At 36.1% G+C, this 16,292-nt stretch overlaps 1 protein-coding gene across 9 annotated transcripts in view; it reads right to left on the bottom strand.

The window, feature by feature from the left end:
* The window catches only part of nrxn3b (neurexin 3b), a 313,614-nt gene that overhangs the window by 161,442 nt on the left and 135,880 nt on the right, over nt 1-16,292 (bottom strand). For all 9 annotated transcript variants that reach the window (XM_016562578.1, XM_016562579.1, XM_016562584.1 and 6 more), the window contains 2 exons: nt 5,059-5,262; nt 2,890-2,916 (listed from right to left, as the gene is read on the bottom strand). In XM_016562578.1, the coding sequence (XP_016418064.1) occupies nt 2,890-2,916; nt 5,059-5,262 (231 nt within the window). The remainder of the gene's footprint in view (nt 1-2,889; nt 2,917-5,058; nt 5,263-16,292) is intronic.

The raw sequence follows: 16,292 nt of genomic DNA, 5'->3' as shown, positions 1-16,292 counted from the left end.
TTGGGTAGGATTAGGGATGTAGAATATGGTAATGCTGAATGTGTGCTTTATATAAGTACTAATAAACAGCCAATATGATTATAATAGGCATGGTAATAAGCAACTGGTCAATAGTGAGAATTGGTCCCTATACTGAAGTGTTATAGATTTTTTTTTTTATAAATATAACCATGTAAAATGTAATGTAGTCTTAAATATCTTTCATTACTATTGAGTTAACAGCATACAACCCTTTATATACACAGGCCCAAAGTCTTGTGTTGTGGTCAGGTAAGATGGTTCTAAATTGTAATTGTCCTTGTTTTAACTCTTCCTTGTGTACGGTCAATTCAGTGGCTATTACAATTTCTCAGAGTCAACTTTCAGGGTGTAAAATCATTTTCCAGATGTCTTCTGCAACAGCACATTAGACAGCATGGTCATGTGGTGCTACCTGTTACTTTTCTAACTGCTTATCAGTATCAGTCACTGTTGTTTGTACTGGATGATTGTTTTTTGTTGTTGTTTGTTTGTTTTTTATGTTTTTAAATCAATTCACAGAGATTACTAGTATGGGCACAAAAGTGCCCTCTTGAGGAAGACAACTGTGATTCACACAGAAAACTGATATCAAACTGTTACTAAGTGGAGTGCAATGGTAACCACCCACTTTTTCATCTTCATTTTCTCTATAGAGAAGAAAAATCTTATTCAAAGTCGTGTCAAGTCATGAACCAAACCAAGCAGCTCCAAAATGAATCGCATTACAACATTTGATTTGAAGAAAATCGCAATTGTTTTAAAAAACAGACAAAGATGCAAGACTGTGTACACACAGAAATATGTAAGTATAAGTATGGTAGAAATCATAGTAAAAAATAAAACTATTGACTATATATGAGCCACATTTTGCAGCAGTTTTCTTTCAATGTTAACAACAATTTATCAGAGTAATGGGTGACTAAATTTGAAATCACACAGACTTGTGGCTTCTACAGAAGCATATTCAAAATGTAACATCCTCAGAGCTTATAGTAGATCTGTACTAATCTGACTAAATTAATTTCTCTATAGAGAAAAGGAATGGGATTTTACTTCTGGAACCTGACTGCTGAGCTCAATAATAATAATAATAATAATAATAATAACTTTAAAAATATCTGATGAGGAAGGGTATGAGGATTTTTCACTACAAAACTGTTAAAACAGCATTATTTAAAAATGCTTAAATATTAACATTTAACAGCGTGTAAAACATGTGCAATACCAATCAAAAATTTGATTGTTTCTCATGTGCTTAAAAAACCCTTTGATCTAAAGGCTTAGGCTTAAAATGAAAATGAAAATACTAAAGCTGAAATTTAAAATTTAAAGAAAGTTGGAGAAATGAATGAAACATTTCGAGCACATATGAGAAGTCATTCAGTGCCTGTTTAAAAGCATCCTTGGATGCATCTCTTAGAGCTTGTTCAGAATAATGTTCAGACCTGTAATCTGGGCAAAGGGTGACGTCTTTGATGCAATTCAAATATAAAATATTTTTGATATATATTTCAATATATATCTATATATAACGCTTATAGCGATATCTTAATGTGATTATCAAAACAAGGCCTCCTGTAGCGAATCCATGTGTTTTTTAAAGAAAAATATCCATATTTTAAACGTAATAAATACTTTTCTCTCACTTCCGCTGACTGTCATACACTGAAGCAGTTCCGGAGGATGATGCAGCACGTATGTGTTGCGTGATTAGTGACGGTGATTAGTGATGAATGCGGAGAGAGAACAAAACAAAACGCCGGTCACGAATTAGAAGTACAAACCGAAGATTTGCAAAGAAAAATGTCGGAGGATTTCGATATAAACCAAGAGGAGACTGGTTTACCTTTGCTAAAGTAAGGAAACTTTGCTTCCTTTGCTCCTATAAACAAACTCGCGAGACTAGCATACCTCAGAGGCGCTCGCGCTGCGCATATGTGCTGCGTCATCCGCCGAAAATGCTTCAGTGTATGACAGTCAGCGGAAGTGAGAGAAAAGTATTTATTACGTTTAAAATATGGATATTTTTCTTTAAAAAACACATGGATTCGCTACAGGGGGCCTTTATTCATCCCCCGGAGCCGTCTGCGGCACGTTTTATTATGAATGCGCGGCCTTTATTTGACGACTTGTGGACTGTTCAACTGCAACACCCACTGACTGCAATGATAGAGCTTGGAATAGCCAGGACAATTTTTTAATATAACTCCGACTGGATTCGTCTGAAAGAAGAAAGTCATATACACCTAGGATGCTTCGAGGGTAAGTAAAACACAGTCTAATTTTCATTTTTTGGTGAACTAACCCTTTAATATCCTAATGATTTTTGGCATAAAAGAAAAATTGATAATTTTGACCCATACAATGTTTTTTTGGCTATTGCTAAAAATATACCCAAGCGACTTAAGACTGGTTTTGTGGTCCAGGGTCACATTTTTGAGTGAACTATCCCTTTAAAATAAAAACAAGCAAAATAAAACACTTATTAAATAATATTTAACATTTTAGCTGTTTTATTTGTCATGTGACCATTAAGCAACATTAGAGAACCATGAACTGTGTTGTTAAACTATTGAAATAGTAACTTAAGTCATTTTTTTTTTTTTTATGGGAGTGCTTCGGCTTACAAAAAAGTTTGAGAACCCCTTATCTAAACTATTGAAAAGTATCATTAATAATGAGTAGAATGAGTCCAAATGTTTAACTGACAGTATAGGTTAACAACACTGTTTAATAAAAATGCTAAAACTTTGACCATCTGTGGGATTAGCTAATATCTGTGTTTCATCTCAAAATAACACAAAAATAAATCAATAAATCCAACAGGGTAAGAAAAGAGTATATAGAACAAACTGAGTAAAAACTTACTGGTGTTACAGTTTATCCTGCCACAGTCTAGATGGGGAAGAACAAGTGCAGATGAAATCGCGTCCTTCAAGGATACAGCTGCAGACATCCAACAACAGAAACACCACCTTCCGGGGATGAGCACATGGAGCAGCAGCCATTTTGGATCATTTCCAACAGCCGTTTAATCATTCTGGCCAGTATGTTTGATATAACTTGTTTTGCTAATTATTATTTTTTACTTATAACAACATGCAGACATGACTATAAGTGTATCATTCTTAAGGCTAATTACACAACAATTCAAAATATGCTGGCTATATCTTTTTTTTCTAAATTATTATTATTATTTTTAGGATGTAGATTTATATTTTTAGTATGTAATTTATATAGTAGTAATCCATATGAAATGGCTGCCTGCTCTAAGCCGAAAGGATTCATCAACTCTGGTATACTTTCTCTTTTTTTTTTTTTTTTTTGATTAATCATCCAAATTATTGGTTACCCCACCAACTGTGTGAATTTCACAGAGAACTGCAGATTGTTATGACAATTGGAACTGTCATCCAGGTTGGAATCCATAAGGCCATTTTTATCATGTGCCATCCATCAACCGCAACAGAAAAGTGGGAGCAAACAGCCTCGGTCCAAAAAGCACCAGCACCACACAGACTTGTAGCATGTACTTCATAAAAAAAAAAAACAGACAGTCATATCAATTAAGACACTAGGTGCAATGAATACTGAAATGTTCTGATTGTTATTTATGATAAGTGCATGAATAGAAAATGACAGATTTTACCATTGAAACTGCAACTAATTAAAAAAATGTAGTAAATTGAAGTTATTATTGAATTTACTGAAATCACTATAATTTTGATGTTGCAGCATATTTAAGATGTTGATCATCTGGCTCTTTCTTGTGACATGGTGTGTATATGGGTGGATGGTAGTAAAAATGACTGTGTGTGTTTTGTGGGTGATGCTTTGGCCACCAGCTGCAGGTGTGCTGGATGCTCTGGTCTCGAGCTGTTTGTTTACAGGGCCGCAGGCTAAAGGCCTTTGAAGGGGTGAGTACCATCTTTGAACAAGGCATGATAAATGCCGTTAAGAGCGAGGGATGGGAATGGGTACATATTTTCCTGATAACGTGAAAAAAAATGTTATACAGAAGATGCATACCTGATTGTTAAACCCATCTTACCATAAGAACAGAGCATAAACAGATACAGAAATATTATCACAAAGAGGCAGTCCTGTCCATAGCATATAATTTTGGGCTGGGTGATATATTTAATAAAAATAAATAAGTAAATAATAATTATAATATATATGCAGTTTGTGTTTGTGCCAGTATGCCAGTTTGCATCCACTCTTTGTTGTATGATATTATATTACAGTATCTTCTGTTATATAGACCTCAATAGCAAAAATGCTGATAGAGCTAAGCCATTAAATTAATTGTCAATAATTTATTTATTTATTGTTCAGTTAATTGTTAAGTTGAAAAGAAAATGCAAAATAGAAGCATTTCTCTGATGTCTGAACCCCACTGAATATAGGTAAATGTTGTTTATTACCATGTAGTGCTAGACTGGTGTAAAACTGTTTCTTGTTTTGATTTGTTTGTTTGTTTGTTTTGCAACTGGTGAAGTCACATTAAATGCAACTTGATTATTATTTACAATATACACAAGAAAGAAACTAAGACAGACAGACAGACAGACAGATAGATAGACAGATAGATAGACAGATAGATAGATAGATAGATAGATAGATAGATGGATGTTAAAGATAGATCATATTTAGCTATATCACCCAGCCCTAAATGCTGTTTTCATTTAATAAAATTGTAAAAATTACTATTTTTAAATATGTTGCTTCAATGTAAGTAAATCGATGAGCATGTATGAGAATGACTGGTGCAGATGTGTTGCTTCGTTCATGAGGTCAGAGGTTATGTGGGACAATGATGAGAGAGTTTGTCTTTCCACATCACCCGCAGACAAAGCAAGAGAACGAAAAACAAACAGGAGCAATCCATGCAGATCAACAAAACAATAACAATTTAGTTGTAGTGTTAGAGAGATGATAACATCCAGTAACTTGCAAATATAAGAAATAACCGAGGAACCGACGACCAAGGAAGAGAGATAGGGACAGAGAGAGAAATAAGTCAGTATACGATACCTAAATTGACGGTCAGTTTGACACGGCCGCTGTCCAGCTCTAGTCGCAGTGTGTCTGCGGACTCACGTGATGTGGCAGCCATCAACAGGCCAAACGCACGCTGGGACATAAACCGCAGAGACACATCCTCTGCCTCTGTATGTATTACTGTCGGCATCACCACCTTCATATACATACTGCCATCATAGCTTAGGACAGATGCCTCTGTGGAGAAAACAGACACACAAAATGCATCAAAAATATTAAACCCAGACCTTGAGAAGAGTACTTTCACTGAACCTGTTCACACTAAGTCAATTCAACTGTGTTCACTGATTTAAACAAAACAACTAGTTTCTATGAAGCCCTTCACACTGAGCTCAAAATATTGATATTCAAAAACTCCAATGATGTGTTGTCCACGCCAACTGGATGTGAAAGGTTTTGATAAGAAAACAGGCTTATGAATGTGTTTCATGCTATTTAGTCACATCAGAAATTGTGTTTAATGGCTATTATGCATTTTAAGAACAAGCAACACACATATTACAAAATATACATATTTAGTTGTGTTTGTAATGAAAATGGGCCAGAATACAGAGTACAGACAGAATACAATTTACAGATCAAAAGTGGGTGGAAATTGTCATGAAAATGAAATTAGGACATTAAATAATAGAAAAAAGACTAAAACATATGACCCCTTTAAAATAAATTATTAAAGGGCTGAATAAATTATTTTTGATGAATAAAACACACCATGATTTAAAAAAAACCTCTCACATATGTTCTTTTAATGTGACATGAGTAAAAATAATTCTTATTTTTACACCTTGTAGCATATAAATCCCTTCAAACATGCACTCCTAAACACATGCACAGACCAAAGTCCTCAAATCTTCCTTTACTAGTGCTGTAGTAGAATAAATGCATTGCATAGTTTTAAATGCCCTTCTTAATTCTTCTTATAACAATCTACATATATCTTAATGCAACACTGTCACCTGTAATCTTTTTCTAATTTATTTATTTAGTTAGTGCCATCTGCTCCATCTATCACAGCAAGTTCCTCATCTGACTACAGAGGTGCTCCTCTGTCACACACAAGGAACATTTCTAACAAAGTCTCTCATTTTCAGCCCCATAACAGACCAAAATGCTACAGCACAGAGCTGAGAGGGGATTCTGGGAAAATGGATTAAAAAAGGCAACCAGCCATGAAATACCTGCCTCGAGTTTTAGTGAAGAAGAAAGAAGAATGTGCCTTTGGCTGAAAGAGGAGCTGACTGCCTTTGTGTAATGATAGAGGAGTCTGCATTTAATGCATGAATCATTGTGTGGAAAATATTGTGCATTACACACATGTACAGCCATCATGTAATATGTGATAGGACACCTTAAACATCACCAGTCAGGCTGGCGGAGCAACAAGGACAGGAATATGACATTGTCAATATTAAAACATTGTTACTTTAGGCTAAAAGTGTTCATTATGTTTGTTGTTATGAGCTGTTACAGAAATATTTCAGGTTATATATAACATAAACAGATGATTAATATGAAAAACAAGTTGCATTCAATTATATTATGTATTAAATTGTAACCAAGAATATTTATTTGATCTCCAAAATGACAGTTAAAGAACAATCAGTATCCTTTGCAAATAGTGATATTGACTTTGTTCATGTTGAAGCACTCTGAGAACAACAGGGTTGTGTTCAAGCAACTCTATTAGCATGCATTAATTCACAAATATAATGATCAATTCATCACATATTAGAAAACTAGCATCCCTGCTGACGCTGTTACACACCTGCTGAGTGTCGAGGGAGCTCTTAAGCATTAATGAAGAGCATATTAGCCCCCTGTCTTGAACTACTAGCTCTCTCGTTCTGATCTTAAACAGCCTTTCTCAAAGCAAACTGAGCAGACACTATTTCCAGGATGCTATGTCTTCCACACCATATTGAAGTGTGTGCGACTGGTGTACGTGTGCTACTCAAACACGCACACACAAATATTGCAAAGCACAGCTGGATGTGTTTTGAGGAGATATCAACAGCTCCAAAGCTCATTTTAAATGCTAATGAGGAGATGTGCGTTTTCAGGGGCTTGCTGGAAATGGAAGTCAGCAGCACTTTACATAATTACCTGCTAAATTGCCAATGACGATGGGTGGGGGATAAGTATGAGAGCTACAACGCTCACTGCCTACCAGTTCCACAGTATAGAGCACAATCTGTGTTAACAGGTTACACAAAGACTGTCTCCTCCACAACAACGGACAATTCCAACAAGAGATGAGTATCAAAATACATAACCAAAACAGATGTAAATAAAAATTTCAATATAAAATTATTTAAATTTAATGTAAAAAACATAATATTATACTACATAATATTAATATATTATTAAGTTCATTTTTGAGTAGCACACAATGTTATATTTTAACAATATTATATACAATATTATATTTGAAAAAAACATACATAAAAGACTAAAATACACAAACAATCATAGGATATGCAAAAATAAAACAATATAAATGATAAAAGTGTACATATTAAAAACACTTTGAAATAAATAAAAATTATAAAATGAAAATAAATAAATATACAAATACAAACAATTAAAACTATATAGACATTAAAAAAATAATAAAAATTTCAAAAAGCAACAAAATTACTACAACATTTTATACTGAATCAATGTGAAAATATAAAAATAAAATCAAATTCAAAATATTAACAAAACCAATCAATCAATAAAAAAGCTTTGTTTAAAAAAATGGAACTGATTAATGGCTGGCAATGTAATCTACATGCAATCCAGGTCATGTGACACATCCAGAGCTTTACAGAGCCAAAGGGAGATCTACTGTAAAGTCACCTGTATTACATCCATCCATCCAGAGGTTGACTGCTCTTCCTAAATGCTTCTCTAAAGCATTCAAATAACAATTTTACAAACACAAACATGTGACAGTCAAACCAGTCACATGGAATGTACCCTAAGACTACACTAGGACTGTGATTTAAAATGTCGTCCTGCTTTAAAAAATAATCACACTGGCTGTTTGGGCTGTGAACAGTAGAGGGCAGAAGAGGACTGCCCAGAGGCTTTGGATACTTTCAGCACTGCTGGTGGAGAGAGATTGACTGAGGGCAGATATTAGTGAGAGAGAGTGTGTAGTTATGAGGAAAAAGTCCTAATACAAGGTCTGTTACTATAACCCTGCCATGCACATCTCTGTCTCTCTCTCTGTCTTTACATTCTGCTCTGGAGCTTTGACAATTTCCCACATGACCGCTTGCTGAAAGCCACATTTCCTCAACCATGTGGAGGAACGTGTATGCGTGTGGGTCAGGTTTTGACCAACTGTCCTTACAATAATAGTAAAACCTGACATTACCTACATTGTGGAGAGCAGTCAACGGGGCACGAGGAACACAGCATAATAAACAAAGTAAATACAATTAGATGATAAGATTAGGGGATAGAAAATATAATTAACTCAGTATAATAACAATAAAGGTCAATGGAAAGTCCTCTACCATAACACAAATTCAAATGTGAGGATTTGCTAGCACTCACAAAAAGAGTCAAACCTTAAATAGTTCCAGGGATCCACACTGTTGGGTCCCCAAGGAAAAGCCTTATAAAAAGACTAAATTATGTCCCATTACATGTGTAAAACAATCAATGGAGTGGTCTATTCTTTATTTATTTGCTTGCTTTAAAATGAAAACAAAATTCGTGTATAGAGATATATTTAGCATGCTACTTAAGTGTGTGTATTTTAGCAATCCTTGAGGCTATACACACTGAGCTTCTCTTTTATTGGCATGTAAGACATTTCTTTTTCAACACTGCTGGTGGAGAGAGATTGACTGAGGGCAGATATTAGTGAGAGAGTGTGTAGTTATGAGAAAAAGTCCTAATACAAGGTCTGTTACTATAACCCTGCCATGCACATCTCTGTCTCTCTCTCTGTCTTTACATTCTGCTCTGGAGCTTTGACAATTTCCCACATGACCGCTTGCTGAAAGCCACATTTCCTCAACCATGTGGAGGAACGTGTATGCGTGTGGGTCAGGTTTTGACCAACTGTCCTTACAATAATAGTAAAACCTGACATTACCCACATTGTGGAGAGCGGTCAACTGGGCCACGGAGAAAAACAGCATAATAAACATATAGTAAATAAAATAGTAAAAACACAAAAAGATTTATAAGAGGGTTAGATTAGGCAATAGAAAATACCGTTAGTTCAGTATAAAAGTAACACTTTTATTCGTTCATTTTTCTTTTTAATTCACATTTGTTGAATTGGCTTCATTCATTCATTCTACTTGCTTTACTACATTTGAATTGAATACAATTCTAAAATAAAATGTAAAACATTACTTAAGGAGTAGGATTAACTTTAAAATGAAAACGATATAAGTGTATGGATATATTTTTAGCATGCTAGTTAAGTGTGTGCATTTTAGTAATCCTTGAGGCTACACACTGAGCTAAGATATTTCTTTTCTAAAGCAAGTACAGATATGAGGAATTCACTCATTATCTCCGTCCTCCTCTTCTCTCTCTTAATGCAGCTGGTGACAAACGTGTTTGTTTAAGACTCGAATTTACACACATGGATTAGAGAGCTACACTTTAACATCCACTTCCTGCAAGCGTCAAACAAATAACGCAAAGCTCAGATATCCTTGCGTACATTTACGCAACAAACCCACTCTGATGATATTTGCTTCAGTCTGCATTTCTCCCTCACAGACGCTCGCTGGCTGGAACCGGTTACTATCAGTGTGCGGTGGCCAAATCTCTCAGCTTCTAGAACCCACGTTATTTGCCATCACTTACCTTCAATGACTGCAATGATGTACTAACATCATTAACATCCATAGCCGTGTAATACAGATCTGCTATTCTGGTCACATTGTTTATATGTAGGTATTTGTATGCAACATTTACAGGTACAAAACATGCTTTTGTGTATGTCTGAGTAGATGCTGAAACTTCAATATACAGAATATACAGACAGCATCTACAAGGAAAGCAGTATTATGGATTTACAACTAAAATATTTATGGATGCTTTATATCATAAATATATTTATTTAGTTACAATACATTTTTACCATTTTATAGATATGTTTTATATGTCTTATTCCTATCGACAAATGTAAACAACTACTTTTTAATAATCTAAAAAAATTAATTAAAAAAATTAATTTTACAAATGACTAATTTGAATGACTAGCCCAATTAGTTACAATAAAACATTATATCAATATTTTTACATGTCCACTGTATGTTTTTTAGACCAAATCATGATTATAAATGGCCTGCTATTATAGATGGCAGCCTTCAAATGAAGGCAGCAGTGCAGTGGTTTGTATTTCAATTCTATAAGAAAACAGAAGAAATCCAAAATAAGTGGAAAAGTAGCAAGTCTAAAGTTTTCATTCAATAATAAAGAGCCAGTATTATGCTGCACTGACAGTTTAAATTCTTGTTCTTTGCACAACACTCAATAACACGCCAATAATGGTTCATTTCAAAGATAATTTCAAACTTTTGATAACTGGGACCATTAGGGGTATTAACCAGCTCTTAACCAGAACTACATCAATTTATAAAATACTGGAACCAAGTGATATTCATAATAACTGGATCCACTTACAGTTCCAGAACATTTGCATTCTTAGGCAGATATGAATAAAACACTGATAGAAAATGTGCGATGTGATGCACATTGGAGCCACCTTACACTTTGTGTCATGATGGTTGACACCAAATGTCTGCTGTGCACAAGAATCAACAATCATTCGATTCATGGTGTGTCATGATTAAAGTCTGTGAAAACACCTTCTGCACCACAGTGGAAATTAAATGCCTCACAGACTAATTAAACAAGCTGTTCTGTTTTCATGATTATTTGACATGGCTTCCAAGTAAACAAGAAATGTTTTCCAAACATTCTTCATTTGCTCTATCTATCTATCTATCTATCTATCTATCTATCTATCTAGTCATAATTATAGATGGCAGCCTTCAAATGAAGGCAGCAGTGCAGTGGTTTGTATTTCAATTCTATAAGAAAACAGAAGAAATCCAAAATAAGTGAAAAAGTAGCAAGTCTAAAGTTTTCATTCAATAATAAAGAGCCAGTATTATGCTGCACTGACAGTTTAAATTCTTGTTCTTTGCACAACACTCAATAACACGCCAATAATGGTTCATTTCAAAGATAATTTCAAACTTTTGATAACTGGGACCATTAGGGGTATTAACCAGCTCTTAACCAGAACTACATCAATTTATAAAATACTGGAACCAAGTGATATTCATAATAACTGGATCCACTTACAGTTCCAGAACATTTGCATTCTTAGGCAGATATGAATAAAACACTGATAGAAAATGTGCGATGTGATGCACATTGGAGCCACCTTACACTTTGTGTCATGATGGTTGACACCAAATGTCTGCTGTGCACAAGAATCAACAATCATTCGATTCATGGTGTGTCATGATTAAAGTCTGTGAAATCACCTTCTGCACCACAGTGGAAATTAAATGCCTCACAGACAAATTAAACACAAGCTGTTCTGTTTTCATGATTATTTGACATGGCTTCCAAGTAAACAAGAAATGTTTTCCAAACATTCTTCATTTGCTCTATCTATCTATCTTGTATTTCAATTCTATAAGAAAACAGAAGAAATCCAAAATAAGTGGAAAAGTAGCAAGTCTAAAGTTTTCATTCAATAATAAAGAGCCAGTATTATGCTGCACTGACAGTTTAAATTCTTGTTCTTTGCACAACACTCAATAACACGCCAATAATGGTTCATTTCAAAGATAATTTCAAACTTTTGATAACTGGGACCATTAGGGGTATTAACCAGCTCTTAACCAGAACTACATCAATTTATAAAATACTGGAACCAAGTGATATTCATAATAACTGGATCCACTTACAGTTCCAGAACATTTGCATTCTTAGGCAGATATGAATAAAACACTGATAGAAAATGTGCGATGTGATGCACATTGGAGCCACCTTACACTTTGTGTCATGATGGTTGACACCAAATGTCTGCTGTGCACAAGAATCAACAATCATTCGATTCATGGTGTGTCATGATTAAAGTCTGTGAAAACACCTTCTGCCAGTCAGTGGAAATTAAATGCCTCACAGACTAATTAAACAAGCTGTTCTGTTTTCATGATTATTTGACATGGCTTCCAAGTAAACAAGAAATGTTTTCCAAACATTCTTCATTTGCTCTATCTATCTATCTATCTATCTATCTATCTATCTATCTAGTCATACTTTAGATAGAAATTGAAAGACAGCTTTCTACCTTGAATTTAGCCCTCTGATTTGAACGCTCTATTGGAAGGGGCATGTCTGCTGTGAGACTTCAATGTAAATGTATATTTGCATATGAAATAAGCATTACATGTGCAACTTTTCCAAAAACATTCACTGCGTTTTTACTATTATAGCCACCAAAATTTACTAAGTGTGAACAGTGTAGATTATAGCTTTATATTTAGAACTACTTCTGTTGCATCAAAGGTTGTAGCCCAGCACTGTAGTCACATCCACAGAGCACACAATGCAATGATCTCATCGCATCGCAATTTCTGAAATCTCACAAATATTTGCATCATCGCTAACACAGTGAAAACATGATGTAATTAAGAGACGCGTTGAGCAGTGTAAACTGTGTAATTGATTATAGGAGTTTTGTTGAAAATGCAGAAATCAAATCAGTGATAGATCATGCTGATCTTGAATTGACTGCTCCAGCGATTATAAAAAGAACGAGCTTTGCTCGAGTACTTGAAGAATGCTGTGTGGAGACGTGCTGATATCGCGTTTGGTCTCGTTCTGTATCGCGTATCTTGTCAGTGTCTGCGCTTGCTTGGCCATTTGTTGTGGAAAAAATAAGGAAAGTGTGTTCAAGCGCCAGCAGAAAACAGTGTAAAGAAATACTCTTCTTTACCGAAGAGTGTAAAGACCATCGACTCTACCGTGCGACTCCACCGGGCAGAGACATCGGCAAAGGATAAGTATCGCTTTTTATTTCTCCTCTTTCCTACTACTTGTTTCACTTCTATTTCAGTTTTTATAACCATTTCTTACTATGTGTAAGTAAGTTGTTTTTTAGCATGTGTTTGGCAGTGTTATTTTTTAGGATTGCTGATAAACTACTGTCGTTTGATTTGTATTATTTGTATTTGTTATTTATTTAAATTTTTGTTAAATTATGTCTGAATTTATTATGTCTGTATAGGTCTTTTATTTAATTTGAGTTATTTTAATACTTCAACAAACTAAATGGAAATGAAATAATATATATATTGAATTTATAAATGTGTATGTATATATATATATATATATGTGTATGTGTGTATGGTTGTACATACACATATGCAGTATCTCGCAGAGGTGAGTACACCCCTCACATTTTTGTCGATATTTTATTGTATCGTTTCATGTGGCGACACTGGGGGGGTGACACTTTGCTGCGGTGTGGAGTGGTGGGTGTGCAGCTTGTGTGGCAGTGTGGATTTGCTGTCCCCTCGGGGTGGCTCGGCACACAGCCATTGATGTCTGGGCCGCTGGCCACGGAGGTGAGTGCACCCCTGGGTGAAAATGTCCAAATTGGGCCCAAAGTGTCAATATTTTGTGCGCCCACCATTATTTTCCAGCATTATTTTCCTGCCTTAACCCTCTTGGGCATGGAGTTCACCAGAGCTTCACAGGTTGCCACTGGAGTCCTCTTCCACTCCTCCATGACGACATCACGGAGCTGGTGGATGTTAGAGACCTTGCGCTCCTCCACCTTCCGTTTGAGGATGCCCATGCTTGGCCAATCCATCACCTTTACCCTCAGCTTCTTTAGCAAGGCAGTGGTCGTCTTGGAGGTGTGTTTGGGGTCGTTATCATGTTGGAATACTGCCCTGCGGCCCAGTCTCCGAAGGGAGGGGATCATGCTCTGCTTCAGTATGTCACAGTACATGTTGGCATTCATGGTTCCCTCAATGAACTGTAGCTCCCCAGTGCCGGCAGCACTCATGCAGCCCCAGACCATGACACTCCCACCACCATGCTTGACTGTAGGCAAGACACACTTGTCTTTGTACACCTCACCTGGTTGCCGCCACACACACTTGACACCATCTGAACCAAATAAGTTAATCTTGGTCTCATCAGACCACAGGACATGGTTCCAGTAATCCATGTCCTTAGTCTGCTTGTCTTCAGCAAACTGTCTGTGGGCTTTCTTGTGCATCATCTTTAGAAGAGGCTTCCTTCTGGGACGACAGCCATGCAGACCAATTTGATGCAGTGTGCGGCGTATGGTCTGAGCACTGACAGGCTGACCCCCCCACCCCTTCAACCTCTGCAGCAATGCTGGCAGCACTCATACGTCTATTTCCCAAACACAACCTCTGGATATGACGCTGAGCACGTGCACTCAACTTCTTTGGTCGACCATGGCGAGGCCTGTTCTGAGTGGAACCTGTCCTGTTAAACCGCTGTATGGTCTTGGCCACCGTGCTGCAGCTCAGTTTCAGGGTCTTGGCAATCTTCTTATAGCCTACGCCATCTTTATGTAGAGCAACAATTCTTTTTTTCAGATCCTCAGAGAGTTCTTTGCCATGAGGTGCCATGTTGAACTTCCAGTGACCAGTATGAGAGAGTGAGAGCGATAACACCAAATTTAACACACCTGCTCCCCATTCACACCTGAGACCTTGTAACACTAATGAGTCACATGACACCAGGGAGAGAAAATGGCTAATTGGGCCCGGTTTGGACATTTTCACTTGGGGGTGTACTCGCTTTTGTGGCCAGTGATTTGGGCATTGGCGGCTGTGTGTTGAGTTGTTTTGAGGGGTTACAAATTTGCACTGTTGTACGGGCTGTGCACTCACTGCTTTGCATTGTGGCGGGGTGTCATTTCTTCGGTGTTGTCACATGAAGAGATATGGTAGGGTGTTTGCAGAAATGTGAGGGGTGTACTCACTTCTGTGAGATACTGTATGTAGTTGTTTTTTTGGTGTTTGGCTTAGTGATATATTAGAATCATTATTATACTCTTATAGTATTTATAAAGTTTTAGCTTTGGATCTGTTTTTAGTTGTTTTAATACTACAATTGATTGCTTCTGTTGTCCTCATTTGTAAGTCGCTTTGGATAAAAGCGTCTGCTAAATGACTAAATAAATAAATAAATAAGAATGCGTCTGTGTGCAAGTGTGCAGTGACATCGCCAACTACTGGCCTGGCATGCAAAATACAGTGTTTTAGTTGTTTCACAGAACTGTGTGAACAGGGATCATTTTGACGATGTCTATACCCAAAAAGAAATAAGTAAATATTTAAATATAAGACATGTTGCACCAAATGTTACATCAAACTAAGCTGTTATAACACAAAAATATCCATAACTGTTAAATTATATTTGAAATTTGCAGTTGCAGGACAAAATGATCTGTACTTTGTCATCAGGGTTTGAAAAGACATGACGTGAGTAATGACGTTTCAATAGTGTGAATTATTCCTTTAAAGTTCAATCTTCTGCATGAGGTTTAAAAAAAAAAACATTAAAAGATTTATTCTCTAAACCCTCACTGACAACTGCCTACAATTGAGCTGATAACATTGTAGATACCGGCTTCATTATTCTTCTTTGTTCACTTTTAGCGTCGTGTAGAGTTTTTGTGAGTAGATGACATGTGGAACAAAAGCCAAATGGCAGTGAATGAAGATGAGGCTTTTTGTTTGCAAATGTGCTGGCCTTTGCATTTTTCATTCCAGATAACTGCATCTCTGCCCTTGATTCAAATAAGAAGCTCTGCTTTACAGCTCCGTCTCTACTGCACCGATCTTACCGCATTCGTCACCCTAGAATAAAGGGTCGTCTTTTAAATTATTATTCATGTGCTCTACCTGAACAGTGGAGAGAAGATAAATGAGCATCCAAATATTGAGCTGTTAGCTGGATTTCATTATTCTAGACTAGTGGTCTAGAATTTTTATTTTTTATTTTATGAAATACGATGACTTAAAGGGGTCATATCATGGAAAACAGTATTTGTCTTGCTCTTCTGAAATAAAAGAGTTTGATATACTGTACTATGCAGACATAATGGTCACAATACAAAGCTCCCACTTCTGTCCACCCAGACAAATTCTTAATAATATTTTTGTCTTGTACTCCGC

Source organism: Sinocyclocheilus rhinocerous, unplaced genomic scaffold (genome assembly GCF_001515625.1).
Source record: "Sinocyclocheilus rhinocerous isolate Xijiao unplaced genomic scaffold, SAMN03320098_v1.1 scaffold769, whole genome shotgun sequence".
In the NCBI taxonomy this organism is placed as follows: domain Eukaryota; kingdom Metazoa; phylum Chordata; class Actinopteri; order Cypriniformes; family Cyprinidae; genus Sinocyclocheilus; species Sinocyclocheilus rhinocerous.
This window is presented reverse-complemented; position numbering and strand designations above follow the sequence as displayed.